Raw genomic sequence first — 27700 nt, forward strand, 5'->3', positions numbered from 1 at the left:
AGTATTCACTGGTTCAGTTGTTGAAGTTGGCAGCGTAGATTGACTATTCACTGGTTCAGTTGTTGAAGTTGGCAGCGTAGACTGAGTATTCACTGGTTCAGTTGTTGAAGTTGGCAGCGTAGATGCAGTATTCACTGGTTCAGTTGTTGAAGTTGGCAGCGTAGACTGAGTATTCACTGGTTCAGTTGTTGAAGTTGGCAGCGTAGAAGCAGTATTCACTGGTTCAGTTGTTGAAGTTGGCAGCGTAGACTGAGTATTCACTGGTTCAGTTGTTGATGTTGGCAGCGTAGAGGCAGTATTCACTGGTTCAGTTGTTGAAGTTGGCAGCGTAGACTGAGTATTCACTGGTTCAGTTGTTGAAGTTGGCAGTGTAGAAGCAGTATTCACTGGTTCAGTTGTTGAAGTTGGCAGCGTAGACTGAGTATTCACTGGTTCAGTTGTTGAAGTTGGCAGCGTAGACTGAGTATTCACTGGTTCAGTTGTTGAAGTTGGCAGCGTAGATGCAGTATTCACTGGTTCAGTTGTTGAAGTTGGCAGCGTAGACTGAGTATTCACTGGTTCAGTTGTTGAAGTTGGCAGCGTAGAAGCAGTATTCACTGGTTCAGTTGTTGAAGTTGGCAGCGTAGACTGAGTATTCACTGGTTCAGTTGTTGATGTTGGCAGCGTAGAAGCAGTATTCACTGGTTCAGTTGTTGAAGTTGGCAGCGTAGACTGAGTATTCACTGGTTCAGTTGTTGAAGTTGGCAGTGTAGAAGCAGTATTCACTGGTTCAGTTGTTGAAGTTGGCAGCGTAGACTGAGTATTCACTGGTTCAGTTGTTGAAGTTGGCAGCGTAGATGCAGTATTCACTGGTTCAGTTGTTGAAGTTGGCAGCGTAGACTGAGTATTCACTGGTTCAGTTGTTGAAGTTGGCAGCGTAGAAGCAGTATTCACTGGTTCAGTTGTTGAAGTTGGCAGCGTAGACTGAGTATTCACTGGTTCAGTTGTTGATGTTGGCAGCGTAGAAGCAGTATTCACTGGTTCAGTTGTTGAAGTTGGCAGCGTAGACTGAGTATTCACTGGTTCAGTTGTTGAAGTTGGCAGTGTAGAAGCAGTATTCACTGGTTCAGTTGTTGAAGTTGGCAGCGTAGATTGAGTATTCACTGGTTCAGTTGTTGAAGTTGGCAGCGTAGACTGAGTATTCACTGGTTCAGTTGTTGAAGTTGGCAGCGTAGATGCAGTATTCACTGGTTCAGTTGTTGAAGTTGGCAGCGTAGACTGAGTATTCACTGGTTCAGTTGTTGAAGTTGGCAGCGTAGAAGCAGTATTCACTGGTTCAGTTGTTGAAGTTGGCAGCGTAGACTGAGTATTTACTGGTTCAGTTGTTGATGTTGGCAGCGTAGAAGCAGTATTCACTGGTTCAGTTGTTGAAGTTGGCAGCGTAGACTGAGTATTCACTGGTTCAGTTGTTGAAGTTGGCAGTGTAGAAGCAGTATTCACTGGTTCAGTTGCTGAAGTTGGCAGCGTAGACTGAGTATTCACTGGTTCAGTTGTTGAAGTTGGCAGTGTAGAAGCAGTATTCACTGGTTCATTTGTTGAAGTTGGCAGCGTAGACTGAGTATTCACTGGTTCAGGTGTTGAAGTTGGCAGCGTAGATTGAGCAGTCACTGGTTCAGTTGTTGACGTTGGCAGCGTAGATGCAGTATTCACTGGTTCAGTTGTTGAAGTTGGCAGCGTAGATTGAGTATTCACTGGTTCAGTTGTTGATGTTGGCAGCGTAGAAGCAGTATTCACTGGTTCAGTTGTTGAAGTTGGCAGCGTAGACTGAGTATTCACTGGTTCAGTTGTTGAAGTTGGCAGTGTAGAAGCAGTATTCACTGGTTCAGTTGTTGAAGTTGGCAGCGTAGACTGAGTATTCACTGGTTCAGTTGTTGAAGTTGGCAGCGTAGATGCAGTATTCACTGGTTCAGTTGTTGAAGTTGGCAGCGTAGACTGAGTATTCACTGGTTCAGTTGTTGAAGTTGGCAGCGTAGAAGCAGTATTCACTGGTTCAGTTGTTGAAGTTGGCAGCGTAGACTGAGTATTCACTGGTTCAGTTGTTGATGTTGGCAGCGTAGAAGCAGTATTCACTGGTTCAGTTGTTGAAGTTGGCAGCGTAGACTGAGTATTCACTGGTTCAGTTGTTGAAGTTGGCAGTGTAGAAGCAGTATTCACTGGTTCAGTTGTTGAAGTTGGCAGCGTAGATTGAGTATTCACTGGTTCAGTTGTTGAAGTTGGCAGCGTAGACTGAGTATTCACTGGTTCAGTTGTTGAAGTTGGCAGCGTAGATGCAGTATTCACTGGTTCAGTTGTTGAAGTTGGCAGCGTAGACTGAGTATTCACTGGTTCAGTTGTTGAAGTTGGCAGCGTAGAAGCAGTATTCACTGGTTCAGTTGTTGAAGTTGGCAGCGTAGACTGAGTATTCACTGGTTCAGTTGTTGATGTTGGCAGCGTAGAGGCAGTATTCACTGGTTCAGTTGTTGAAGTTGGCAGCGTAGACTGAGTATTCACTGGTTCAGTTGTTGAAGTTGGCAGTGTAGAAGCAGTATTCACTGGTTCAGTTGTTGAAGTTGGCAGCGTAGACTGAGTATTCACTGGTTCAGTTGTTGAAGTTGGCAGCGTAGACTGAGTATTCACTGGTTCAGTTGTTGAACTTGGCAGCGTAGAAGCAGTATTCACTGGTTCAGTTGTTGAAGTTGGCAGCGTAGACTGAGTATTCACTGGTTCAGTTGTTGATGTTGGCAGCGTAGAAGCAGTATTCACTGGTTCAGTTGTTGAAGTTGGCAGCGTAGACTGAGTATTCACTGGTTCAGTTGTTGAAGTTGGCAGTGTAGAAGCAGTATTCACTGGTTCAGTTGTTGAAGTTGGCAGCGTAGACTGAGTATTCACTGGTTCAGTTGTTGAAGTTGGCAGCGTAGACTGAGTATTCACTGGTTCAGTTGTTGAAGTTGGCAGTGTAGAAGCAGTATTCACTGGTTCAGTTGTTGAAGTTGGCAGCGTAGATTGAGTATTCACTGGTTCAGTTGTTGAAGTTGGCAGCGTAGACTGAGTATTCACTGGTTCAGTTGTTGAAGTTGGCAGCGTAGATGCAGTATTCACTGGTTCAGTTGTTGAAGTTGGCAGCGTAGACTGAGTATTCACTGGTTCAGTTGTTGAAGTTGGCAGCGTAGAAGCAGTATTCACTGGTTCAGTTGTTGAAGTTGGCAGCGTAGACTGAGTATTCACTGGTTCAGTTGTTGATGTTGGCAGCGTAGAAGCAGTATTCACTGGTTCAGTTGTTGAAGTTGGCAGCGTAGACTGAGTATTCACTGGTTCAGTTGTTGAAGTTGGCAGTGTAGAAGCAGTATTCACTGGTTCAGTTGTTGAAGTTGGCAGCGTAGACTGAGTATTCACTGGTTCAGTTGTTGAAGTTGGCAGTGTAGAAGCAGTATTCACTGGTTCATTTGTTGAAGTTGGCAGCGTAGATTGAGCAGTCACTGGTTCAGTTGTTGACGTTGGCAGCGTAGATGCAGTATTCACTGGTTCAGTTGTTGAAGTTGGCAGCGTAGATTGAGTATTCACTGGTTCAGTTGTTGAAGTTGGCAGCGTAGATGCAGTATTCACTGTTTCAGTTGTTGACGATGGCAGCGTAGATTGAGTAGTCACTGGTTCAGTTGTTGAAGTTGGCAGTGTAGAAGCAGTATTCACTGGTTCAGTTGTTGAAGTTGGCAGCGTAGACTGAGTATTCACTGGTTCAGTTTTTGAAGTTGGCAGTGTAGAAGCAGTATTCACTGGTTCAGTTGTTGAAGTTGGCAGCGTAGACTGAGTATTCACTGGTTCAGTTGTTGAAGTTGGCAGCGTAGACTGAGTATTCACTGGTTCAGTTGTTGAAGTTGGCAGTGTAGATGCAGTATTCACTGGTTCAGTTGTTGAAGTTGGCAGCGTAGACTGAGTATTCACTGGTTCAGTTGTTGAAGTTGGCAGCGTAGAAGCAGTATTCACTGGTTCAGTTGTTGAAGTTGGCAGCGTAGACTGAGTATTCACTGGTTCAGTTGTTGATGTTGGCAGCGTAGAAGCAGTATTCACTGGTTCAGTTGTTGAAGTTGGCAGCGTAGACTGAGTATTCACTGGTTCAGTTGTTGAAGTTGGCAGTGTAGAAGCAGTATTCACTGGTTCAGTTGTTGAAGTTGGCAGCGTAGACTGAGTATTCACTGGTTCAGTTATTGAAGTTGGCAGTGTAGAAGCAGTATTCACTGGTTCAGTTGTTGAAGTTGGCAGCGTAGACTGAGTATTCACTGGTTCAGTTGTTGAAGTTGGCAGTGTAGAAGCAGTATTCACTGGTTCAGTTGTTGAAGTTGGCAGTGTAGACTGAGTATTCACTGGTTCAGTTGTTGAAGTTGGCAGCGTAGATTGAGCAGTCACTGGTTCAGTTGTTGACGTTGGCAGCGTAGATGCAGTATTCACTGGTTCAGTTGTTGAAGTTGGCAGCGTAGACTGAGTATTCACTGGTTCAGTTGTTGAAGTTGGCAGTGTAGAAGCAGTATTCACTGGTTTAGTTGTTGAAGTTGGCAGTGTAGACTGAGTATTCACTGGTTCAGTTGTTGAAGTTGGCAGCGTAGATGCAGTATTCACTGTTTCAGTTGTTGACGATGGCAGCGTAGATTGAGTAGTCACTGGTTCAGTTGTTGAAGTTGGCAGTGTAGAAGCAGTATTCACTGGTTCAGTTGTTGAAGTTGGCAGCGTAGACTGAGTATTCACTGGTTCAGTTGTTGAAGTTGGCAGTGTAGAAGCAGTATTCACTGGTTCAGTTGTTGAAGTTGGCAGCGTAGATTGAGTATTCACTGGTTCAGTTGTTGAAGTTGGCAGCGTAGACTGACTATTCACTGGTTCAGTTGTTGAAGTTGGCAGTGTAGATGCAGTATTCACTGGTTCAGTTGTTGAAGTTGGCAGCGTAGACTGAGTATTCACTGGTTCAGTTGTTGAAGTTGGCAGCGTAGAAGCAGTATTCACTGGTTCAGTTGTTGAAGTTGGCAGCGTAGACTGAGTATTCACTGGTTCAGTTGTTGATGTTGGCAGCGTAGAAGCAGTATTCACTGGTTCAGTTGTTGAAGTTGGCAGTGTAGAAGCAGTATTCACTGGTTCAGTTGTTGAAGTTGGCAGCGTAGACTGAGTATTCACTGGTTCAGTTGTTGAAGTTGGCAGTGTAGAAGCAGTATTCACTGGTTCAGTTGTTGAAGTTGGCAGCGTAGACTGAGTATTCACTGGTTCAGTTGTTGAAGTTGGCAGCGTAGACTGAGTATTCACTGGTTCAGTTGTTGAAGTTGGCAGCGTAGATTGAGCAGTCACTGGTTCAGTTGTTGACGTTGGCAGCGTAGATGCAGTATTCACTGGTTCAGTTGTTGAAGTTGGCAACGTAGATTGAGTATTCACTGGTTCAGTTGTTGAAGTTGGCAGCGTAGATGCAGTATTCACTGTTTCAGTTGTTGACGATGGCAGCGTAGATTGAGTAGTCACTGGTTCAGTTGTTGAAGTTGGCAGTGTAGAAGCAGTATTCACTGGTTCAGTTGTTGACGATGGCAGCGTAGATTGAGTAGTCACTGGTTCAGTTGTTGAAGTTGGCAGTGTAGAAGCAGTATTCACTGGTTCAGTTGTTGAAGTTGGCAGCGTAGACTGAGTATTCACTGGTTCAGTTGTTGAAGTTGGCAGTGTAGAAGCAGTATTCACTGGTTCAGTTGTTGAAGTTGGCAGCGTAGATTGAGTATTCACTGGTTCAGTTGTTGAAGTTGGCAGCGTAGACTGAGTATTCACTGGTTCAGTTGTTGAAGTTGGCAGCGTAGATGCAGTATTCACTGGTTCAGTTGTTGAAGTTGGCAGCGTAGACTGAGTATTCACTGGTTCAGTTGTTGAAGTTGGCAGCGTAGAAGCAGTATTCACTGGTTCAGTTGTTGAAGTTGGCAGCGTAGACTGAGTATTCACTGGTTCAGTTGTTGATGTTGGCAGCGTAGACTGAGTATTCACTGGTTCAGTTGTTGAAGTTGGCAGTGTAGAAGCAGTATTCACTGGTTCAGTTGTTGAAGTTGGCAGCGTAGACTGAGTATTCACTGGTTCAGTTGTTGAAGTTGGCAGTGTAGAAGCAGTATTCACTGGTTCAGTTGTTGAAGTTGGCAGCGTAGACTGAGTATTCACTGGTTCAGGTGTTGAAGTTGGCAGCGTAGATTGAGCAGTCACTGGTTCAGTTGTTGACGTTGGCAGCGTAGATGCAGTATTCACTGGTTCAGTTGTTGACGATGGCAGCGTAGATTGAGTAGTCACTGGTTCAGTTGTTGAAGTTGGCAGTGTAGAAGCAGTATTCACTGGTTCAGTTGTTGAAGTTGGCAGCGTAGACTGAGTATTCACTGGTTCAGTTGTTGAAGTTGGCAGTGTAGAAGCAGTATTCACTGGTTCAATTGTTGAAGTTGGCAGCGTAGACTGAGTATTCACTGGTTCAGTTGTTGAAGTTGGCAGCGTAGATGCAGTATTCACTGGTTCAGTTGTTGAAGTTGGCAGCGTAGACTGAGTATTCACTGGTTCAGTTGTTGAAGTTGGCAGCGTAGAAGCAGTATTCACTGGTTCAGTTGTTGAAGTTGGCAGCGTAGACTGAGTATTCACTGGTTCAGTTGTTGATGTTGGCAGCGTAGAAGCAGTATTCACTGGTTCAGTTGTTGAAGTTGGCAGCGTAGACTGAGTATTCACTGGTTCAGTTGTTGAAGTTGGCAGTGTAGAAGCAGTATTCACTGGTTCAGTTGTTGAAGTTGGCAGCGTAGATTGAGTATTCACTGGTTCAGTTGTTGAAGTTGGCAGCGTAGACTGAGTATTCACTGGTTCAGTTGTTGAAGTTGGCAGCGTAGATGCAGTATTCACTGGTTCAGTTGTTGAAGTTGGCAGTGTAGAAGCAGTATTCACTGGTTCAGTTGTTGAAGTTGGCAGCGTAGATTGAGTATTCACTGGTTCAGTTGTTGAAGTTGGCAGCGTAGACTGAGTATTCACTGGTTCAGTTGTTGAAGTTGGCAGCGTAGACTGAGTATTCACTGGTTCAGCTGTTGAAGTTGGCAGCGTAGAAGCAGTATTCACTGGTTCAGTTGTTGAAGTTGGCAGCGTAGACTGAGTATTCACTGGTTCAGTTGTTGATGTTGGCAGCGTAGATTGAGTAGTCACTGGTTCAGTTGTTGAAGTTGGCAGTGTAGAAGCAGTATTCACTGGTTCAGTTGTTGAAGTTGGCAGCGTAGACTGAGTAGTCACTGGTTCAGTTGAAGTTGGCAGCGTAGATTGAGTATTCACTGGTTCAGTTGTTGAAGTTGGCAGTGTAGATTGAGTAGTCATTGGTTCAGTTGTTGACATTGGCAGTGTAGATTTTGGAGTTGGAGTCCCTGTACAGAAAAGTTATTATTATACACTTATTAAGTATTTGCATTTCGCTATACATCATTTAATAATAATGTGACTGATACTATTTCTGACAATAAAGACGATAAGAAGAATATTTGGTCATATTTAGTCTTAATCTACATATTTTTATGTACATTCATTCTCTCGCTGGAGGCTTCAGTATTAAATTAGTTAATTGTAAAAATAATCTGTCAACCGTATCACCTAGAAGATCTCTGTCTCGTATCTGCAGTTTGACGCAAAGTCAGGCAATAAAGCAGGCTCATAAAACCTTCAACCATGAGATTCATTTATGTAGAAAGAAACTTAAAAACACCGGGCGAAACTTAACTGAATGATGTTCTGACCCCCACCCCTAAACACACACACACACACACAGAAAGTTATCTGCACCTGCATATACTCTAACACACACATACACACACACACATGCATGCACGCTCACACACATGTGCACCCAACACATTCAGAAAGGATTACATTCACTAATCCTGTTTTCACACATTGTCCTAGGTTGTATATATATATATATATATATATATATATATATATATATATATATATATATATAGATAGAGAGATATATAGTAATTTACATTTACATTTAGGGCTTTTAGCAGACACTTTTATCCAAAGCAACTTACATACACGTACATTTGTCAGAAGATGAAACAATATATATCTCTCTCTATATATATATATATATATATATATAATATATTAATTATTATATACTGTATATATCTCTCCCTATATATATAGAGAGAGAGAGTCAATTCAATATATAAATATATATGATATATGAATTAGTATTTCCTGCTCTACCTCTAAAGATATCAAGCCTCTATTCAAGTCGCCGTATTTCATATTTTATTCCTTTATTGCTCATCGGTTGAAGCCTTGTTAGCTTTGTATTTAACAGATAAAGCCTACTCATTCAAACGATACATATCTTCCACCTTCTCCTCCATTATCTACAACATGAACCGCTCACCCTCCACCACCGGTCCACAGAGGACCAGCACCCAGGTGAGCACCACCCAGGTGAGCACCACCCAGGTGCTCCTCCACCAAGTCCAGGACATCGCAGCCTTTCACAAGTCAGCCGAGGAGAAAAAAGTAATCCCTTGTTTGAGCATGTCCAGTGGGATCCCAAGGAGCTCCGGTGTGTCAAAGCGCAGTTTGCTCCTGAGGTCGTCCTTATCCCCCCTGGTCATCCCAGTCCACCAACCAGCAGGACGTGGGCGGATACTCATAAAGGGCTCTCCGTGTAATAAGGAAAAGAGAGGACCAAACCCACAACACACCTCGGCTGTTTTAGGATTATTTATTTGATCATGGTTTAAAGGTTAATAAAGGTCCTTCCTGAAAGGGGCAAAGGTTTTAGAAAAGAGTCCGCCACTGGTGTTGGGAATCATTTCTTAAAAAATGGGTTTGTTTGTATTGGTCTGTAATGATAAACCGATTAAGGAAGTTAGCAGTTAAGGAAAGCGCATGAATTATCACAAGCATATCTTAATAGTTACAACAATACAATGCAGAATCAACTTTAATCTCACTTGTGGATCACACGAACATTCATTAGAAAAGGTTTAACATGTATCAAGAGTGTGGGCTAGATGGGGTTCGAGCGGCTGACGCAACTGCAACACCAGACGAGCTCTTTCTACGGCCCTGAAACCCCATAATGCACAGCGGCGGCTCACATGCAGGGACGCCAGATGGACATCTTCACATGCGTCACAACCTGAGCGGCCCGCACGCCTCCCGGAACGTAAACGGGGAGGTCCGGGCGGTGAACAGCGAGCGCTACGGCGCGGCGTGTGTCCGCAGGCGAGCTAAGAGCGTTTCACCAAGAGCTTCAATGGCACCGTGAACGGGTTGAGGGGGCACGGCGGGGGGGCGGGACGCCGCGGCGGCACCACGAGCTCGCCGTGGTCGTCCGAGCCGTTGTGTTCTCCGGCGGCGGCGGCTGAGTCCCCGGCGTCGCGGGCAGGTTCTGCGTCGGCGGTCCCGGGGCGGGTGGGGTCTTCATCCCTCTCTGCCGGCGGGGCGGGGGGGGGCACTGGGGCGGAGAGGCTGGCGTAGGTCTGCACAGAGGGGGGACAGAGACGTAAGCGGGTTGCGGGGAAAGAGCAGTATTGTTGATTCTCCGCGGTGTGCTTTGTTGGTTGAGGGAACGTGGGCCAAAGAGGAACTAATGGATTCATAATAATATGTTTGTTCAAAACAATTAATTATTGGTAATTATGATTGCATTATTATTTACAAGGTTTATATTAGTCTAAAATGCAGCATTTGGTAATGTATAAATGATTAAAAAAAACATTTCTATATTTGTATTTCCTGTTATATAAATATGACGTCACTGTTTGATATTAACTGATTAATTATTAGGGTTGGACTTAAAGTTAGATACTGTAGGAAGAAACAGTTCTTTGGACTATGCGTTTGATATTACAATTTAGCGTTTTCTAATTAAACATTTAAAAGAAATGTATCTTGTCTCGTCTCTTGTGTTACAAATGCTGTGAGATAAAAAAGTTTAAAAAAAAATATATATATATATATATATGCACTCAGAGACTTTCTCTAACAAGTGGTGCATTCATGGAAAAGAGGAGCGCAACAGAGAGCCCCTAGTGCCGCCCAGGACGTTGGTTGGGTGTGTCGACACGGCCATGTGTGTTGGGGGGGGGGGCGGGGGTGCGTGAGGCTGCATACCTGTGGTGCATTGAGTAATCATTGTGAACTGGTTTACCAGCCATCACCACACACCCTCTCCTGCATGGCAACAGGGAGCATCAGGCCGTGTATTGTTATGAAACATTAATAAACCGGATTCCAAAACCCCCCACCACCCTGCGTCCTTATCTGGAGGAGCCCAGTAAGAGTCACCCAGGTGGGGTGTAGCACGCTGCCGCAGGCACGTAGGCAGGGCAGGACATCCCTGCTGAGGGCTTATGTTGGTGTCATCGTTTATATTCATATATTCTAGTGCTGGGCGGTATACCGGTTCACACCGAATACCGGTTTGTATTTTTGTTATGATACAAATTTTTAATATACCGTCATACCGGTAGTTGATTACACAACGTTTGCGCACTGCGTGACTGTTTTAGACGGGACCCTTTTCAATGTTGCGCTTCTAAACACGCATGGTACGACTCCGTGCGGCATCACTTGATTGAAGATCGGCAGGTTTTAGTGGGTGCGGTGGTGAATGAATGAACGTGTGTGTGTGTCTTGCGAGTGTATGCGATTTCAAAGTAACAAACCAACTCAAATCCGATGCATGCATCCAAAACTATTCGTTCAAAACCAAATAAACAAATCAAAAACAGAGTTGCTTATTCGCTTCAAATACTTTTTTTTTTACTTTTTTTCTTTTCAAAACTTGTGAATTAATACAGAGCGGTACCGAGCAGTTGAAAACAATGTTGGCGTCTCCTGTGGCTGCCTTGCGCACCTCCGTTATATTACTTAATATTACGTTCAAAGTTATGTTTTAAACCCCGCCGAGCAGCATAGCATAGCATAACAAATCGAAAGATTAGTTGTTATAAAATTAGTCCTTAGTGAATTTTGATCAATATCAATATAAAACATGTTCAATATATATCGATAAGAGACTGGACCACCGAATCTAGCAGCTGGGTTTGTTACACAAACACGGTTCCATACTTCTTTACAATACAAAAGTTTTTCATTGTTGCATCGACATTGGAGTATTTATCAATGAAGAACAGTGGAACGTCATATTAAGTGTTAAACAGAAGTGTTTAAATCCAGCATGGCAATTCCTCGTCTTTTTAAGTCAATAAAATTATCAATAGTTATCAATATCGATCAATATGATCCAGTTATATCGTGATATGTCTTTCGGCCATATCGCCCAGGCCTAACCATGATATAATTTTTTGGTCATACCGCCCAGAACTAATATATTCTTTTTACATTGCAGTTACAGTGCAATGATAAACAGTATAAATCATAAAGTTCCACTGGGCCACTTTATGATTTATACTGTTTATACTGTTTATACTGATTATACTGTTTATTGTATTGTTGTATAGCCTGTGTTTCCACAGCTGCTGTAACCAAGGGCTTTTCCCTCCGGGGGAATAATAACTTTTTTATTTTTATCTTATCTTATCTTATCCATCAATTAATGAGCGTGAATTTTATCTTTAAGAACCAAAGGCCGGTTCTCCCCTTACGGGGTAGACCTGTGTTCTACTTTGTATACAGTAGAACCCTGACCTACTGTACCTGACCAGGGCTTAACCCTGTTGGGAGCCACAGCCATACTGTTATTGTAAACACACACTTTACATCGGAGTCGGACTTTAGTATATTTTTCAAGTAACCGTGACGACCCACCTACTCCATAAAAGGAATGACTGAAGGCTTGGGTGTGTCTGCAGCCATGTTCCATAGGGGAAGACACACACTTTTAAACGGGGTGACCCTTTATGGGCCATGACTTCTTCAGGTAATGTTTAAACTTTTTCAAATAAAAGCTGTGACTAAGATTCATGAAACAAACAACAGAAGGGAAAAGAAAGAGCAAGCAAGTTTTAAAGCCTGTGCGGAATCACACGGTTATTGTGTTCTTTATTTTTGCACACACACCATTACTATGTGGGTTTGCGTTATTACCTCGATCATGTGCTGGCGTAGTTTGCCTCCGTCCAGCAGAGGGAGCTCTTCGGGCAGCGCCATCAGCAGGTCCAGTACCACAGCGCACTCTGCAGGCCAAGGAAGAGCATTGCACGGTCAGTGATGGGCAACACGACGTCAAGGAAGGAAGGTAGGAGGCAAGCAGCAAGCAAAGGAAAGGCAGCCAGAAAAAAAGTTCTGAAAAAGCTTATAAAATATAGCCTGACATCACAGGTACACAAATTACAGTATTGTGTTGCTAGACAACACAACAGAGCTTGGGATCCAGTCTTGCCTTAATAATATAATGTATGTAACTATGTAAGGGATAATGTATAGAACGCCGGTCATTATCTGGAAATAAGCCCAGACAGCGTGAACCGGGCACCGACGCGAAGCGAAGCGGTCATTATATGCTTAGCAACGGTCATTATTGAAAAATAATTCACCACGGGAAGTCGGGAAGGCCCGTGCAAGTGAACGGAGCGCCCTGCCTCTCCCCGTTGAGACACCCTGCATCTCTCACCAACACCCTCTGCTCAAAGCCACGCCCACTTTCCAGATCAGTTCAGAGGAAGAGTTGAGTCACTATTATGGGTCAATCGTGTTTGGGTAATGATTCTACAATACTGGGGATGATTACCAGCGAAAGGGACGTGGCCTGCTGACTCACTGCGATTATTTGCAGCGTAAACTATGACTTGGATTCACTTCGACCAATCAGAAATGGCGATTAGTAATAAGGAACATAGAGGTCAACATCGTAATGGCCTGGTGTGGAGGAGGAGAGGGGCGTGGCCGTCCAACCCTTTATTACCGGATCTGTTGATATCAGATGATAATCTATTGTTCATTTGATTTAAATAAAATGGAATTAGGTCTTAAAACAGTAAACACAGACCCCATACAGCCCAGAGAGGAGACAGTGCAGGAGCCAAAGTTAATAATAATAAGTTAGTTAAAAATAATTCATTATTAGTAATGATGATTGTATAATTATTTACAATTCTCATTAGTCTATCATTAGGTTATCATTTAGTAATGTATAAATGATAAAAACATCCTGACATTTGTATTTCCGATTCTATAAATATGACGTCACTGTTTAGTATTAACTTATTCTAATTATTAGGGTTGGACTTTGAACTTTGGTGAGTTGGAGTCAGATACTGTCAGAATCAACACAGTTCTTTGACCATGCATTTGACATTATCATTTTGTGTTTTCTATAAACATTTAAAAGAAAGTTATCTTGTCACTAGCGTTACGAAAGCTGTGTGAAACTAACTCCAACAAGTCGCACACTGACAGAAAAGAGGAGTGAAACGGAGTACAGACAGAATGAACCCACAGCGAAGTGGACGCTTGTTTCAAAGACAGGGCCGTACCCATGGGCGAGAGAGGGCTGTCCTCGCTCTCTCTGCAGGCGTTGGAGAGGTGGAGGTATATCTTCTGGAAGTCCACGGAGAACTTTGACCTCTGCTCCCGAAGACCTGCATCACCTGGGCCTTCAACAGGTTGCTGAAACCAGGTGGAGGAGGAGGAAGAGAAGTGGGAGGTGGAGGAGGAGGAGAAGGAAGAGGGGGAGGAGGAGGAAGAGAAGTGGGAGGTGGAGGAGGAGGAGAAGGGGGAGGGGGGAGGAGGGAGAGAGGTGGGAGGAGGATGAAGAGGAGGAAGATGAAGAGAAGGGGGGGAGGAGAAAGAAAAGAAAGGGGGAGAGAAGAGGAGAAGGCGTCACACAGAGTGAGCGGAGAGGAGGGGGGGAGAGTGCGAGGCGTTGGGGTGGGGGTGAGGCGTTGTGGTGGTGTAGCGGTGGGTCAATCAGGACCCTGAAGATGTTCCTCCCAGTCCCCAGCTCCTTTAGTAGGGGCCATAAAAGCTTAAGGTTAAAGTCACAGGCTCTGTTTGAAGTTGACTGGTTAGTTAGTTGAGCCAGACATAGGGGAAAACCCATTGGTGTATTTCATAATTTCAAACTAGGGGTGTACGGTATAAACGGTGTAGAAAGTACACCGGTGTGAATTTGCGCTACGGTATGGATTTTGACAATACAGTGAGACCGGTAGACAGTGTTGTGTGTAACGCGTTAGGTACGTAACTACTTGTTCATTTAAAAGTCAAGTTACGCCTAACTACTGAAAATATGGTATATATGGGAAAATACTAACGAAACGTAGTTCCTTTTTCAATTCGGCGCAACGTTACTTTTCCCAGGGACAGATTTGACAGCGATACTGCCTTCTCAGGCAGTCTGCTATTGCACAAGCACGCAGCCGCGCAGCAAGCGTGCCTGCGTCCCTTCACAAGCTCTCATTCCACACCATACGAGACAGACGCTGGTAGCGTGAAGCTGTCTCTGCATCTCAGACATCGCTTCCGCAGGCATTTTCCAAAGCTTACAACAAAAAAAGCCAGCGGCGGAACGAGATAACAAACGTCGTCACTGTTTGCCTGTGTAAGGACATGGTTCCCTTTCAAAATGTCGATAGCAAAGGCTTTAAAGAGATGGTCAAAACACTCTATCCCAGGTACATGTTACCTGCCCCCCACACTTCAGCCAAATTGAGATGCCAAAACTATACGGCAAGGTCCGCGAGCAAGTGGAGAAAGAAATCCATACTATTAAACATTAGTGTTTTTCAGAGATGAAAGTAACTTCAAAAAAATGAAAATATTAAGCATTTTTTTCTATTGCAGTTTTGCTCAATAAATGTTCTTAAAATACTTCTGTACTATGTGAAATATTTCCTAGTAATACAAAGTACAGTAATAGCTGCCTAACCAGTATTTTACCCCTTCAGAAGCATTTATATCGAAATAAGAAGATAAAATGAACATACCGTGATATAATACCGTTACCATCTATGCCTCAAATAGAGGCATAGACGGTAACCTGTGATATAAATTTTAATCCATACCGTACAGCCCTATTGTATTATTCAGGGTTATTATTGGAAGCATTAAGCCATTAAGTTATATAGTGAAGTGAAACAATCTCAAACGTATCCATAACATATCCATTTTTGTGGCTTTCTCACATAATTAAAAAAATACTTTATTACTGGTAACCTAGTGGTTCATTAAACACCACGGAGCAACGAAGTTCACCGTCTAGACAGATTTCTCTTGGTAATGTTATTTTAATTGAATCTGATTTAACCTAGACCAGGGTTTCTCAACGGGGGCGGCAACGCCCCCTGGGGGGCGTTCGTAGAACCTAGGGGAGCGCTGGGAACGAACACGGGGGACCTTTCATGGTTTTCAAATATTTTCGGTGCAAAAATAGGATAACTGAAATAAAAAGCCTATCTTCATATGGGTTTCTAACCCCTCTATCGTCACATCTACTTTTTACTTTATGCTCAGTGCCGTCATGATCGCCATAGTAACGCCGATAAACAAATCCACCTCATCTTAGTAGCGTGGTGCTTTCCAAAACTGTTTCGCCCTCCCCTGACTTCCACTGGTTGGTTTGCGGGACATGCAAAGCAAGCGGTGGATGGGGCATTACGCTAAGCAACATGAATCTCATCCATATTACATAGTAAGGCAACACAAGACGTGAATAAAGCTAACTCCGCTTAGCATGCTAATTGTAAACAATAGAACGTGCGCATTACATGTAGACCACTGCAACGTCGCTCATTACGTCTGCGAACCGATAAACACTTACTTTCATAAGGTACACACACCAACTCTGAATACACATCTTCTTGTCCAGAAGAAACCAAAACGGCACAGAAGTTTTGGTTTCTTCAAGCAATTCAAGCAATGTAGCACGAGTTGGAGTGGAGTTGGTAATGGATATAGCCTACCCACGGGTATCGCAATTTAAACAAAATTAACAATAATAATGGGGGGGGGGGGGGGGCGCCAGAGGATCAGGGTAAGGTAAGGGGGGCGTTTGCTCAAAAAAGGTTGAGAAACACTGACCTAGACTATAAGATATTGTGTGTAGATACAACTCTCTATAAAAGGTCTAGCAATCGGCATTAGCATTAGCATAGCATAAAAAAACACAGGTCTTACCACCCTTGAGCCAGGCTCGTCCGTTGCCCCGGAAACGCCCAACACTTGGCTGGGCCACGGCATCACAGATGGGGAGGCGGTTGCTTGGCAACCGGCCCCTGGTGACGCCAGGGAGGGCGTGGCTGAGGGCCCCTGCTCCGGCATGGACGGAGGGACGAGCGCCCCTACAGGGGGGCCCGACGGGGGTCCGCTGGCGGGGGTCTGGAGGACTGGAGGCGGGGACCCCCCCGGAGAGAGGCCCCTGGGAGGGAGGGGCCCTGGAGAGAGTCAGAGTTACTTTTGTTACATCGTATCAAGAGGCACCGTGAAGGTCCCGCCCTCTCGCCTCTCAGTCAATGAGCTGACAAGAAACATTATTATGACATATGACATTTGACATTATTTTTGTGTCCCAACCTGGAGTGACAAGGCCAGTCGTGGTGGTGGGGTGGGCGGGGCCAGTCGTGGTGGGGTGGGCGGGGCCAGTCGTGGTGGGGTGGGCGGGGCCAGACCTCGGGGGGGAAACTGCAGAGTTGCAGAGGGTCTGAGGTTCTGTGGACGACACGACCAGCATCTGAGAGAGAGAGAGAGCGAGAGAGAGCTTGTTTTTACCTGATAAATATAAACTAAAAGTATGTGATTGCACACATTTCTCCCTCCTATAAACGCAAACACATGACTTCTTCTTCTACTTGAGTGAACAACCTTAAACTAGCGTCTACTCTCAAGCATGGGTACAAAACACAGAACCGTTAGCATGTAGCCGCTAAGTGTTATTTTTACAGTAGACGCTAAACAAACAGAACGTGCAACCATAGCAGCGCCAGCCGACAGAGTCTCGTGACTCTCTCTCTCTCTCTCACTGGCTCTTAACCTCCTCCAGCCATCCATCATCATCCGTCTCCATAGCAACCAACAACCACAGCCACCTTCACCGCCCCGGTCCTACCTGGGAGAACGCCGTGGCGACGACCTCCTCCAGGTCTCCCGCCACGTAGCGGGCCGCTTCCCGCCACAGCTGGAGAGGCTCCTCCTCCTCCTCGCCGCCGCCACCAAGCTCCGCCTCCTGGCGCCGCTGCCACAGCAGCTGACCGGCCGCCCTGCTGACCGCCCGGGCCTGCAGTGCAAGCACCACGGCGCGCACCTGGGGAGGGCGGGGCCACGCACGATTGGACAGGAGAGAGGAGGAGGAGGCAGGGTTAGAGAGGAGAGAGAAGGAAAGAGAGAAGAGAGAGAGAAGATAGGCGAGAGGAGAGAGAGAAGATAGGAGAGGAGAGAGGAGGAGAGAGAGAGAGAGAGAGAGAGAGAGAGAGAGAGAGAGAGAGGATAGGAGAGGAGAGAGGAGGAGAGAGAGAGAGAGAGAGAGAGAGAGAGAAGATAGGATAGGAGAGAGGAGAGGAGGAGAGAGAGAGAGGAGAGAGGGGAGAGAGGGAGAGGGGAGAGAGAAGAGAGGAGAGAGAGAGAAGAGAGAGACGATAGGAGAGGAGAGAGGAGAGAGGGAGAGAGAGAAGATAGGATAGGAGAGAGAGAGAGGAGGAGAGAGGGGAGAGAGAGCGAGAGGAGAGAGAGAAGATAGGAGGAGAGAGAGAAGATAGGAGAGAGGATAGGAGAGGAGAGAGAGAAGATAGGAGGAGAGAGAGAAGATAGGAGAGAGGATAGGAGAGGAGAGAGAGAAGATAGGAGAGGAGGTAGGAGAGGAGAGAGAGAAGATAGGAGAGGAGAGAGAGAGAAGATAGGAGGAGAGAGAGAAGATAGGAGAGAGGATAGGAGAGGAGAGAGAGAAGATAGGAGAGGAGATAGGAGAGGAGAGAGAGAAGATAGGAGAGGAGAGAGACGATAGGAGAGAGAGAGAGAGAGAGAGAGAAAGAAAGAAAGAAAGAGTGAATAGTAGAGGGCATCAGGACTACTTGTATATAGGGCCCAGAATATGTGTGTGTGTGTGTGTGTGTGTGTGTGTGTGTGTGTGTGTGTGTGTGTGTGTGTGTGTGTGTGTGTGTGTGTGTGCGCGCGCAAGCCCACGAAGGGCCGACGTGCAGAGCGGAGGGCGCTCACCTCCTCGACGGAGCGCTTGGGCACCCGCCTCCGCACTGCCTCATAGTCGAGGGGCGCCTCGACGCGGACGCGAAGGCGGCGGCGCGTGAGCCACTCGAGGCCCTTCAGCAGCCTGCGCTGCTCCCCAAGCATCCAGTTGCACACGTTCAGCCGCCGCCCGCGCCGCTCCGGCTTCCGCTCCGCCTTCCGCTCCTCGCACTCCGGCCTCGCGACGTCGTAGCGGTTGGTCAGGAGGCGCTGCCGAGGCGGGGGCTTCATGGTGTCCGGAGGTGACGGTCGGGTCCGAATGAAAGGTTGTTGTTGTTGTTGTTGTTATAGTTGTTGCTGCTGCTGTTGCTGTTTTCTCTCCGTTCATGCCATGAAGATAAACAGTCGGCTTTAGGTTTCCCGGAGCGACGGACGGGGACTGCTCGCCGCCATACTGCTTTGTTGCCGGAAGCACATGCCAGGCTCTACGGCGAGTCATAAGGCCGTGTTGGCGAACGCGCGTAAACGCAGTCACGAAGTTCGGCGTTGACTTCGTGCGGATACACTTAATACAAAATAATAACATTGTAATTATTATAAAAACGCCGAATAACGAAACGAAAAAAGCGCAAATTGTGTACTGAGTGAAACAACGTCTAGGGTGGTTTGCAGCGTTGAACATAAAAGATGTGGCAGCGGTGGGATTTGAACCCACGCCTCCGAAGAGACTGGAGCCTTAATCCAGCGCCTTAGACCGCTCGGCCACGCTACCCCATATGGAAATGTGCATGAGAAAAACTGAATAAGTAAACTACGTAAGTAATCTTATTAAACGTTGGGTGCAGTTCTTAAGCAAAGCCAACTTATTGCATAGCATATTTAATACATATTGGGAACATCGTGTTTAAATTACCGTGTGTGTGTGTGTGTGTGTGTGTTTGTGTGTGTGATTTGCAGGTATGCTAAGCTGACAGAGATGTCTGTGACAAGGATAAAGGATAATTAATGATAAATGATTAATGATGGTATCTGAGCAAACCAGCAGAAAACAGCCCTTACTCATGAAGGCCCTGCTTTGGGGGTTACACCCAGGGCGTTTAGCAGACGCTTTTAACCAAACGCGACTTACAATGAGTACATTTGTCCGAAGAAAGAGAAACAACAACATATCGCTGTCGGTACAGTAAGGATGTTCACCGTTTTGCACAATAAACACAATCATAACTCCTGCTGATCCTAGGACTGCTTTGGAGCCGGGAGAGCCCACCCACCCACCGACGGGTCAGACCAGCGGACCGGTCGGACCAGGGCTCCACCGCTGTGGGCCAGACCAGTAGATTGGGTGGACCAGGGCTCCACCGCTGTGGGCCAGACCAGTAGATTGGGTGGACCAGGGCTCCACCGCTGTGGGTCAGACCAGCAGACTGGGTGAACCAGGGCTCCACCGATGGGTCAGACCAGCAGCTGACACTGCAACAGGAGGCGCGTGGGGCAGAGATATTTTGGAATATCAGCTGGAAGAACAGTTGTTGTACTGCACAAGTGTTCTTCAAGCCACAGCTCAATAAAAATAAACACTAAAATAAAAAAAAGGTATAATTGACAATTTAGTGTGTGTGTGTGTGTGTGTGTGTGTGTAGGTGTGTGTGTGTGTGTGAGTGAGAGCGTTAGATCACAGCAGAGCTAGACGGAGACAGAGAGAGCGAGTGAGACAAAAAGAGAGAGAGCATGAGAGCGAGAGAGAGAGGCCTCTCATCTTTCCGATGCAGTTTGGATGTATTTCAGAGCGCTCTGCACTCAGCGTTCGAATAGGGATTAGATCTATGTGTTCACTTATCCGACTGCCTCTAAAGTAAACAAAACTTAATGGACTGATGGAAATACTGGCTGGTAATTGACTGTTTACTGGATGTAAGGGTATGTGTTTGTGTGTGTGTGTTTGTCTGTGTGTGTGGGTGTGTGTGTGTGTGTGTGTATATATATATAGTTGACCTGCTGTCTGGCTACAAACAAAAACAGGCTACAAACTTAAAATTGCAGCAGTCTCCTGTCAGTGAGTCACATGTCATGAACATGTCATTACTTTGCTTCCCTGCAATACGAATGCAATACAGATCCTTCAGCAAATCTTTTCTTTAACACACAGGGTGATGATGAAACCAACATTTTGACGTATTCCTCTGACTTGTATTTTTCCCGTGGCCCACAACACAAATAAAATGCTGAAGTCTGAAGGAGGTCCGTGTACAGCAGGTGACACTCCCCCAGCAGACAGACCCACGGACAGCCAAGCAGAGCCGGTCGAGCAGAGACACAGAATCTCCTCTCTAGACCCTTATGTCCCACTGCCATATGGGAGGGGAGGAGGGGGAGGGGGAGGGGGAGGAGGGGGGGATGGGAGGGAAGAGCGGGGGGATGGGGTCTAGTGAGCCAGTGGGGGAGGAGGAGAGGAGGAGGAGGAGGAGGGGTCTAGCGAGCCAGTGGGGGAGGAGGAGGAGGAGGGGAGAGGAGGAGGAGAAGGGGAGAGGAGGGGCTTGATGAAGTAGAGTAGCCAGCTAGGAGGGGCGGGGCTTGTGACACAAGGAGGCAGTAATTCCTGCCATACAAAAGCCCCTGTGCCGGGTCGCCAGTACCCAGCCCCCAGGTCTTACAGTCGGTCGCCTCGTCTGAGCCCAGCCAGTGCACCTGCTCACAGCATTCCTCGACTTCCACAGCACGACCCCACGGTAAGTGTGTGTGTGGTGTGTGTGTGTGTGGTGTGTGTGTGTGTGTGTGTGTGTGTGTGTGTGTGTGTGTGTGTGTGTGTGTGTGTGTGTGTGTGTGTGTGTGTGTGGATGGAGAGGCGGTTTAAGGGGTGGACACTGGCCTCTGCGTGCCCGGCTGTCTTATCATGTCTGGGATGGCTCGTGGTTGGAGACTGAGAGGCTGTCGGGGTTTTCGTCGGCGAAATGTCGTCCGAGCAGCCGGAGCGATGAGACGAGGTTACAGGGTTTATATAAAGGGGGATTTTCCACCCTATTCCCTCTCTGTATCAATCCATCCATCCATCTATTCGGCCATTTTGTTCGGCATTTGTAGAGGTTTCTATGTATTTATTATTTATTAAAGACTGATGAATCAGAAACACAAAAAAAGAGGATTTAGTCATGGGTATTTTTTTTTTTTAAGAAAAATTTGTAGTCTATCCGCGCGAAAGGCAATCCTCCGGTCAGCATGCAGCATCACTTTTAATTGAAGATGCCTGAGACCGTATATTCCTCCAATCAATGCGCGGTTCTTCCACCCGCGGAGCGCCGACCAACCAGATCCGCGCACCGTGCGCCTCAGCCCGGCCACGGTGCTGCAATGTGCGGTAACACTCTGAACCGCAGATGCTTTTATTGTGAATGTCCGATGAAGACAAGGTCTCAAACCGAACAAATTTGATTATAAAAAAAAAGAGTGAGAGAAACGATGGATGGATGGAAGGATGGATGGATGGATGGGGGACTGGGGGGGGGGGGTCCGCTGGCGCAAAGAGGACCTGGGAGTGGGAGGGGGTAGGGAGATAGATATCCAAACCATTCCTCATTAATGCTCACGCACTCACAACATTAGGTTTTTTGGTTGCGACGCGTCAGGGTCCGATACGGTGCAGGACGGCTGGTCTCCATCCGACCCCCGTGCGTCCACCACCGGGTCTGTGGGGGGCGCAGCGGGCTAAAAGGTTTGCGCTGATACTGATGCATCTTCCACACCAGAATAACCTCATCATAGGTTGTGTAAAATACCGCTGCACCGAAAAACTGCACACATGTGATTGTGTGACCCACTGCCTCTTGCTGGGGTGATGGGGAACGACCAGATGTACAAATAACATGTAGCTGATTAACCTTTCCCTTTCTGAAGTCTTTCCCGAAAAAAAATGTAATGTGGAATTATGATTCTCAATTTCGATCCTCACCTACGCAATCTGTCGTGCACAGTGAACAACATGTACATGATTTGAACTGAGGACACGCGCTGGAGTGATTCTGACGCAGCCCAGTGTTCAGATATGTGACTTGGTGACATTGTTCGACCAAATTCGATGGGTCACACATTTCGGCGGAACAAGCACAGTGCAGCATTTTTCTGAGTAATGAGCCAGGGCACTGGCGTGCGTGCGTGCGTGCGTGCGTCTGTGAGTGTGTGAAACACTTGTGCTCGTGTGTGTGTGTGTGTGTGTGTGTGTGTGTGTGTGTGTGTGTGTGTGTGTGCGTGTGTGTGTGTGTGTGTGTGTGTGTGTGTGTGTGTGTGTGTGTGTGTGTGTGTGTATGAGAGAGAAACACCGCACTAGTGTGTGTGTGTGTGTGTGTGTGTGTGTGTGTGTGTGTGTGTGTGTGTGTGTGTGTGTGTGTGTGTGTGTGTGTGTGTGTGTGTGTGTGTGTACCCTGTGTATGACACTGCAGTGGTGTGCAGCTTGCTTGTATGTACACTGTATGTATGTATGTGTGTGTGTGTGTGTGTGTGTGTGTGTGTGTGTGTGTGTGTGTGTGTGTGTGTGTGTGTGTGTGTGTGTGTGTGTGTGTGTGTGTGTATCTCTCTGCGCGTGTGGTGTGCGTGCGCACCCATGTACGTGTGTGCCTATGTGCACGGGTGCATGCATGTGTGTGCGTGTGTGCATGCATGTGTGTCCATGACACAGTCAGCAGCAGCAGCCTGCTGGTGGTGTGTGAGTCCGTCGGTCCGACTGAGACCTTGATCTAGTGTCATGGAATCATCAAAGGTGCTCTGTTCTGCTCGCGGCCGCGACCTTGTGTTTACAATCGGGCCGTTCTGCAAGGTACGTTCTGCCGGTGGCTGCCCTTATCCGCTGTGTTTTTAGGACACAATGGGTCTGTGCGAGGAATATCTGGTCCAGTGGAGCGGAAAGCATTTGGCGACGGTCTGCGTTATCGCGCCAAGAGCGGAGCACAACAGAGTGTTGAGCCCGCGGAGAGGAGAGCCGTAGTACACGGAGAGGTAGTGGTGCGTTTGTTTCCCTGGAGTTGTAGCGTTGGAATCCGGACGGAGATGAACGAGTCATGTGCGATGTTAACACCTTCAACGGTGGACGCCCGTTACGGGACAGGAGGACAGGAGGGAAACTATTCCTAGCTCCTTAATTTGCTGTCTTTCATGTCTGATTGCTGTTATCCTCCTCAGCGAGATGTTCAAGGGAGAATGCTAGACGGTTTGAAACACAAGATGATATTAGGATATTAATAACAAAAGAACAGATTTCACCGATGGTTGGCTGAGTGACTCACAAACCCGGACTGGAAGCAAGTAGAAGGTGGAGTCTTGGTGTAGTCTCCTCTTAGTCTTGCAGATCCATTCTTATGACCTCCCAGTCCTGATACCACACGCCACACTGCTGTCGGACGGCCGTACCGCAGCAGGAGTCATCAGGCTGGACAGACAGACGGACCCGTTATAAGATTACGCAGAGCGCCTATTGCCAGGGCTGGTATTTGGCAGCGATGCCCTCGATAGGAACCAAAGTGGGTCATCCTGCATCGGCGGATGTGATGCTGTGATAGATGGAGCCGCTGGGCGAGGGTCTGGGAGAGACGTTTCAGAGGCCTGCCAATCCGGGAGAAGTGCCCGGGAACGGAGCCCCTTGTGTGGGATGTTAGGGAGACTATCTCTACCCCCACCTCCACCTCCTCCACCACCTCCACCACCACCACCTCCACCTCCCCCCCACCACCTCCACCTCCCCCACCACCACCACCACCACCTCCACCACCCAGAGTATTATCTAACAGCGGGTGGGTGTGTAGACAGGCCTACTGTACCCCCTCTGGATCGATTAGTCCCTGTCAGGACCGCAGGCAGCCGCCATCGACCGGGGGGCGGATGGTGTCTACACCGTCACCGATGTAGACACCACCCGCCATCGACCGGGGGGCGGGGTGGTGTCAGCAGATCAGGAACACGACGCAAAGCACCGAGCGAGGAAGAGGAAGATGCTTGAGAGACGAGGGCCGAACCGACCGCTCGCCCCCCCCCCTTCAACATACACATACACACATAGAGAAATACACACACACACACACGCAGAGAGAGACACACACACACACACACACACACACATAGAGAAACACACACATACAGACACACACACACACACACGTATAAGCACACTTCAGGCCATCCAGGATAAGAGGAAGAAGAAGAATATATTTTGTGCCTCAGAGTAACAGTGACTGAATAATGGATTAATAGATGTTTGAGACGCTGTTTGCAAGATTTTTATTGTACTACTTTATACACTCACTAATACGTTTATTCCTCTTCTCGCAGTATTATAAACCTTTAACAGAAATGTATATAAATATATATACTGTCAGTATTTTAATTGAGTGTGAAGTCAATGTGGTAAATTATGGACTCAAACGGTAAAGGAGTTGTGGTGGACAGGATCAGAGTCACTAAACCTGCCAACACAATTCATTCACAGTCTCAGTCTTTTCCCCACACCCCTCCCATCTCTCTCACACACACACACCACCATAATCCCCCAAAGGTAGGATTACAGATGAGTGACAACTAGAGAGAGAGAGAGAGAGAAAGAGAGAGAGCCAGAGAGAGACGGACAGAGGAAGAGACATACAGACAGACAGACAGACAGGGACAGAGAGTAACTACACCACAGTTCCTATACGTTGCAGGACAGATCACGTACTGCACTCTATCTCTCTATCAGAGAAACAAACAATAGCTGCTTTCAGACATATAAGTCTTGATATTCTTCTGATATTCTAAAATGTGAGGAAATGTAAATGACCTTATGTGTGAATGAGGTGGAGAAAGTGTATATTTCTCACAACACGTGTTGATGACGCTTCGGTCCAAAAATCTTTGCATGTTGGCACTGCTTTTCAGAGTCATTTGTGTCTTTTTGTGGGTCTATTCACCTGCTAACTACAACCTCTCAAGCTTATTGCCGGTTCATGTCCTCTTAGCACTTTGTTGAAGTAGGCAGGTATGTGCATGATGGCACAGCCAGACATGTCTTTCTGTATACACTGCTAACTAACCCATCATGTCCCATGCAGGTTTTTTGCACTCGATGAATGCTAAAGTATAGGTCTTATCATAACCCTAAAGGTACACATCATACAATAAATTACAATGAAGAGTTCTAAAAAAAGCTGCACGCGTACATAGAAAATGTTTTTGTTATTATTATTATTTACAACAGTTAGCCGAACATTATAGGGTCCCGTCCTTCCCGATCCTTCCCTGCCGTCAATGCAGGTTAAAAGCTCTCTTCCTCCAGTAACGCAGTCGTGCACAACGCCTTTCTCCTTTGTCGTTTCTTCTGCTTGTCTCTTAACTCACACTCCAATCTTTCATCGATGTTTCGGATGTTGTGGATGGAACGGAATATGTGATGCATCATTGCAGCAACAATTGAGATGATCGTGATGAGTTCTGCCTTCGTAGAGTGACAGTGGCCGCACTCATCCCCGATCCTGCAAACTTAGACCCTACGTCATATCCCGCCCCTTGCAAGCCCACCCCCCTAAACCACCCGGAGATTCTACTGATGTCTGAACGACATGATGTCAGCATATAAAGCATCAAGTCTGAATCACCCTCAGGGTCAAAACTCCTGATGTAAAAATGATGAAAAAATGTGGAGGACATGTCTGAAAACGACCATTGACAACCAAGTTGCTTCTCTTCAATATCTGAGCTGCTTTCTACGGATCTGTGTCGTTCCGTTCTTGTGCTGGGAGGGTGCGTGATACCTGCATCCTGTGGTACTCGGGTGGATATCTGTTACAGCGCGGGGCTCCAGATGGAGAGGCCGGGCAGAATGCATTATGCATCCACGGCGTGTTTAGCAGACCTGATGCACCGCTCTGTCGTTACACAGAACCATCCGGTTTGTCCACCTAGGAAACGCTTTATTAAAGCAGATGCTTTCATAAAGTACTCGGCAGTTGATTGGATGAACCATCTGTCTGTCGCCGTCTGATTGGTCTGCTGATTGGTACGGAGGTACCAATCAGCAGACCACGGAGCACGGAGGTTGGGCCACAAGCGGTTCACTTGTAGGCTGGCCAGAGGGATTCTCGTTGAACGTTATCTAGCAACTCAGACGCATCGCAAGGTCAATGTTCAGCAATCGTCGTATGTTTGGTTTGAAAGGAGTCTCAATAGATACAAATGATGTCATTATGTGGTCACAAGAATACAATCTTAATCTTAATGCGTTGCAAGGACAAAATGTGAGGTTAAAAGCTACCGTTATCATGACATGGTGACAGCTGGCCTGCACTCGCCGTTCACATCAATCGGATATTGAAATAGTAAAATTCACCTAGCTTAAGAGATCATTTATCTCAGGGAACGGATGTGGAACGGTTTCAGTGTTCTGATGTTTGAAGACGTGGCTTCCTGAGGCGGCAGGCGCCCCACGGCGGCGGCTGCTGATTGGCCCGAGGCAAAGAATGGACGAATACAAGCATTACGGACCCACTACCCCATGATGCTGTCCAATGTAGTGTTTACTACGCACACACATCCATGTGTACACAGACACAGACACACACACACTCAAATGAAAGGCAGTTTGTTTTGGCCTTAACGTTGTGATCTTAGTCACTCTGATGCCGACTTCATATCTGCTTGTTAATGGACTCCAGAACGAGACGCCTTCATGTCCTTTCATGGAAACAAACCCATTCATTCTGCAAGTGTATATAGGGTGAGCATTTATGTACAACCTATCTATAGCTATGTACACGGTCTGGGGACAGTCCGTGGTGGACAGGTGGGATCCTGTTTCAGAACGAGAAGCAGCGGTCGGATTTAATTATTTACTCATCTTCTTTTGTTTCCTTGGCCCTCACCCACTTGGAAAGGGGAAACTTCCTGAAAAACAGCTCCATGCCAAATGCCAAAGTATAAATGGGAAGAGGTTACCACCTCCGTGTGTGTGTGTCTGTGTGTGAATGTGTGTGAATGTGTGTGAGTAAATGTCGCAGGCGGGATTCACATCGCAATTATCCGAAGTGACAGAGAGCCTGTTGTTCACGCAGTATAAGCTGCATGTTGTCCGACATGCTGGGCCGCGCCATTCATAGACAGGCCCTAATGCACTCTCTGTCCGAGAGAGAGAGAGAGAGAGAAAAACAGTGCGAGAGAGAGAGAGAGAGAGAGAGAGAGAGAGAGAGAGAGAGAGAGAAACAGAGCGCGAGAGAGAGCCTCATCTGGTGAAACAAAACATTGATACCTCCTGTCGCCAGATAAAGACTCCCCCGTACGGTAGGACACTTTGGTCTGTTCCACGCCGGCCCCCCTTTCAGATCAGGACAGGCAAAAATAAGAGGTCACATAATGAAGTCAATAAAACAACAGATATGAGAGTGGTTCTAATCGGCCTACACATATCGGTGGCGTCTCGAAAGAGGCGATGGATGGATAGATTTCACGGGCAGCACTTAGAATATCTCTAATAATACAATTGACTGCGCTGAGCCCACTGCTTCAGTGTCGTAGCGTGTGAGTGCCTCTCCACCTCTCCGACGGGCCGACGGTTTCTCTCTCCGGAACATTCCTTTGAACGCCG

The 27700-nt window shown here is 46.7% G+C and overlaps 1 protein-coding gene and 1 non-coding gene across 2 annotated transcripts; both read right to left on the minus strand.

Annotated features, from left to right (window-relative positions):
* Nucleotides 1-8345: 8345 nt before the first annotated feature.
* snapc2 (small nuclear RNA activating complex, polypeptide 2) lies at nucleotides 8346-18554 on the minus strand. The gene is made up of 7 exons (XM_084487026.1): nucleotides 18145-18554; nucleotides 17042-17236; nucleotides 16510-16666; nucleotides 16114-16370; nucleotides 13473-13605; nucleotides 12085-12173; nucleotides 8346-9512 (listed from the first exon to the last, which is right to left on the minus strand). Exons 1-7 carry the CDS (start codon nucleotides 18400-18402, stop codon nucleotides 9261-9263), a joined length of 1341 nt encoding a protein of 446 aa, XP_084343152.1. The 5' UTR covers nucleotides 18403-18554; the 3' UTR covers nucleotides 8346-9260.
* A 247-nt stretch (nucleotides 18555-18801) lies between these two features.
* On the minus strand, nucleotides 18802-18883 carry AC3HAE_038951 (transfer RNA leucine (anticodon AAG)). The gene has a single exon. It is a non-coding gene; the product is annotated as a tRNA-Leu (tRNA).
* Nucleotides 18884-27700: the final 8817 nt, after the last annotated feature.

Source organism: Micromesistius poutassou, assembly GCF_964030765.1.
Source record: "Micromesistius poutassou genome assembly, chromosome: 23".
NCBI lineage: Eukaryota > Metazoa > Chordata > Actinopteri > Gadiformes > Gadidae > Micromesistius > Micromesistius poutassou.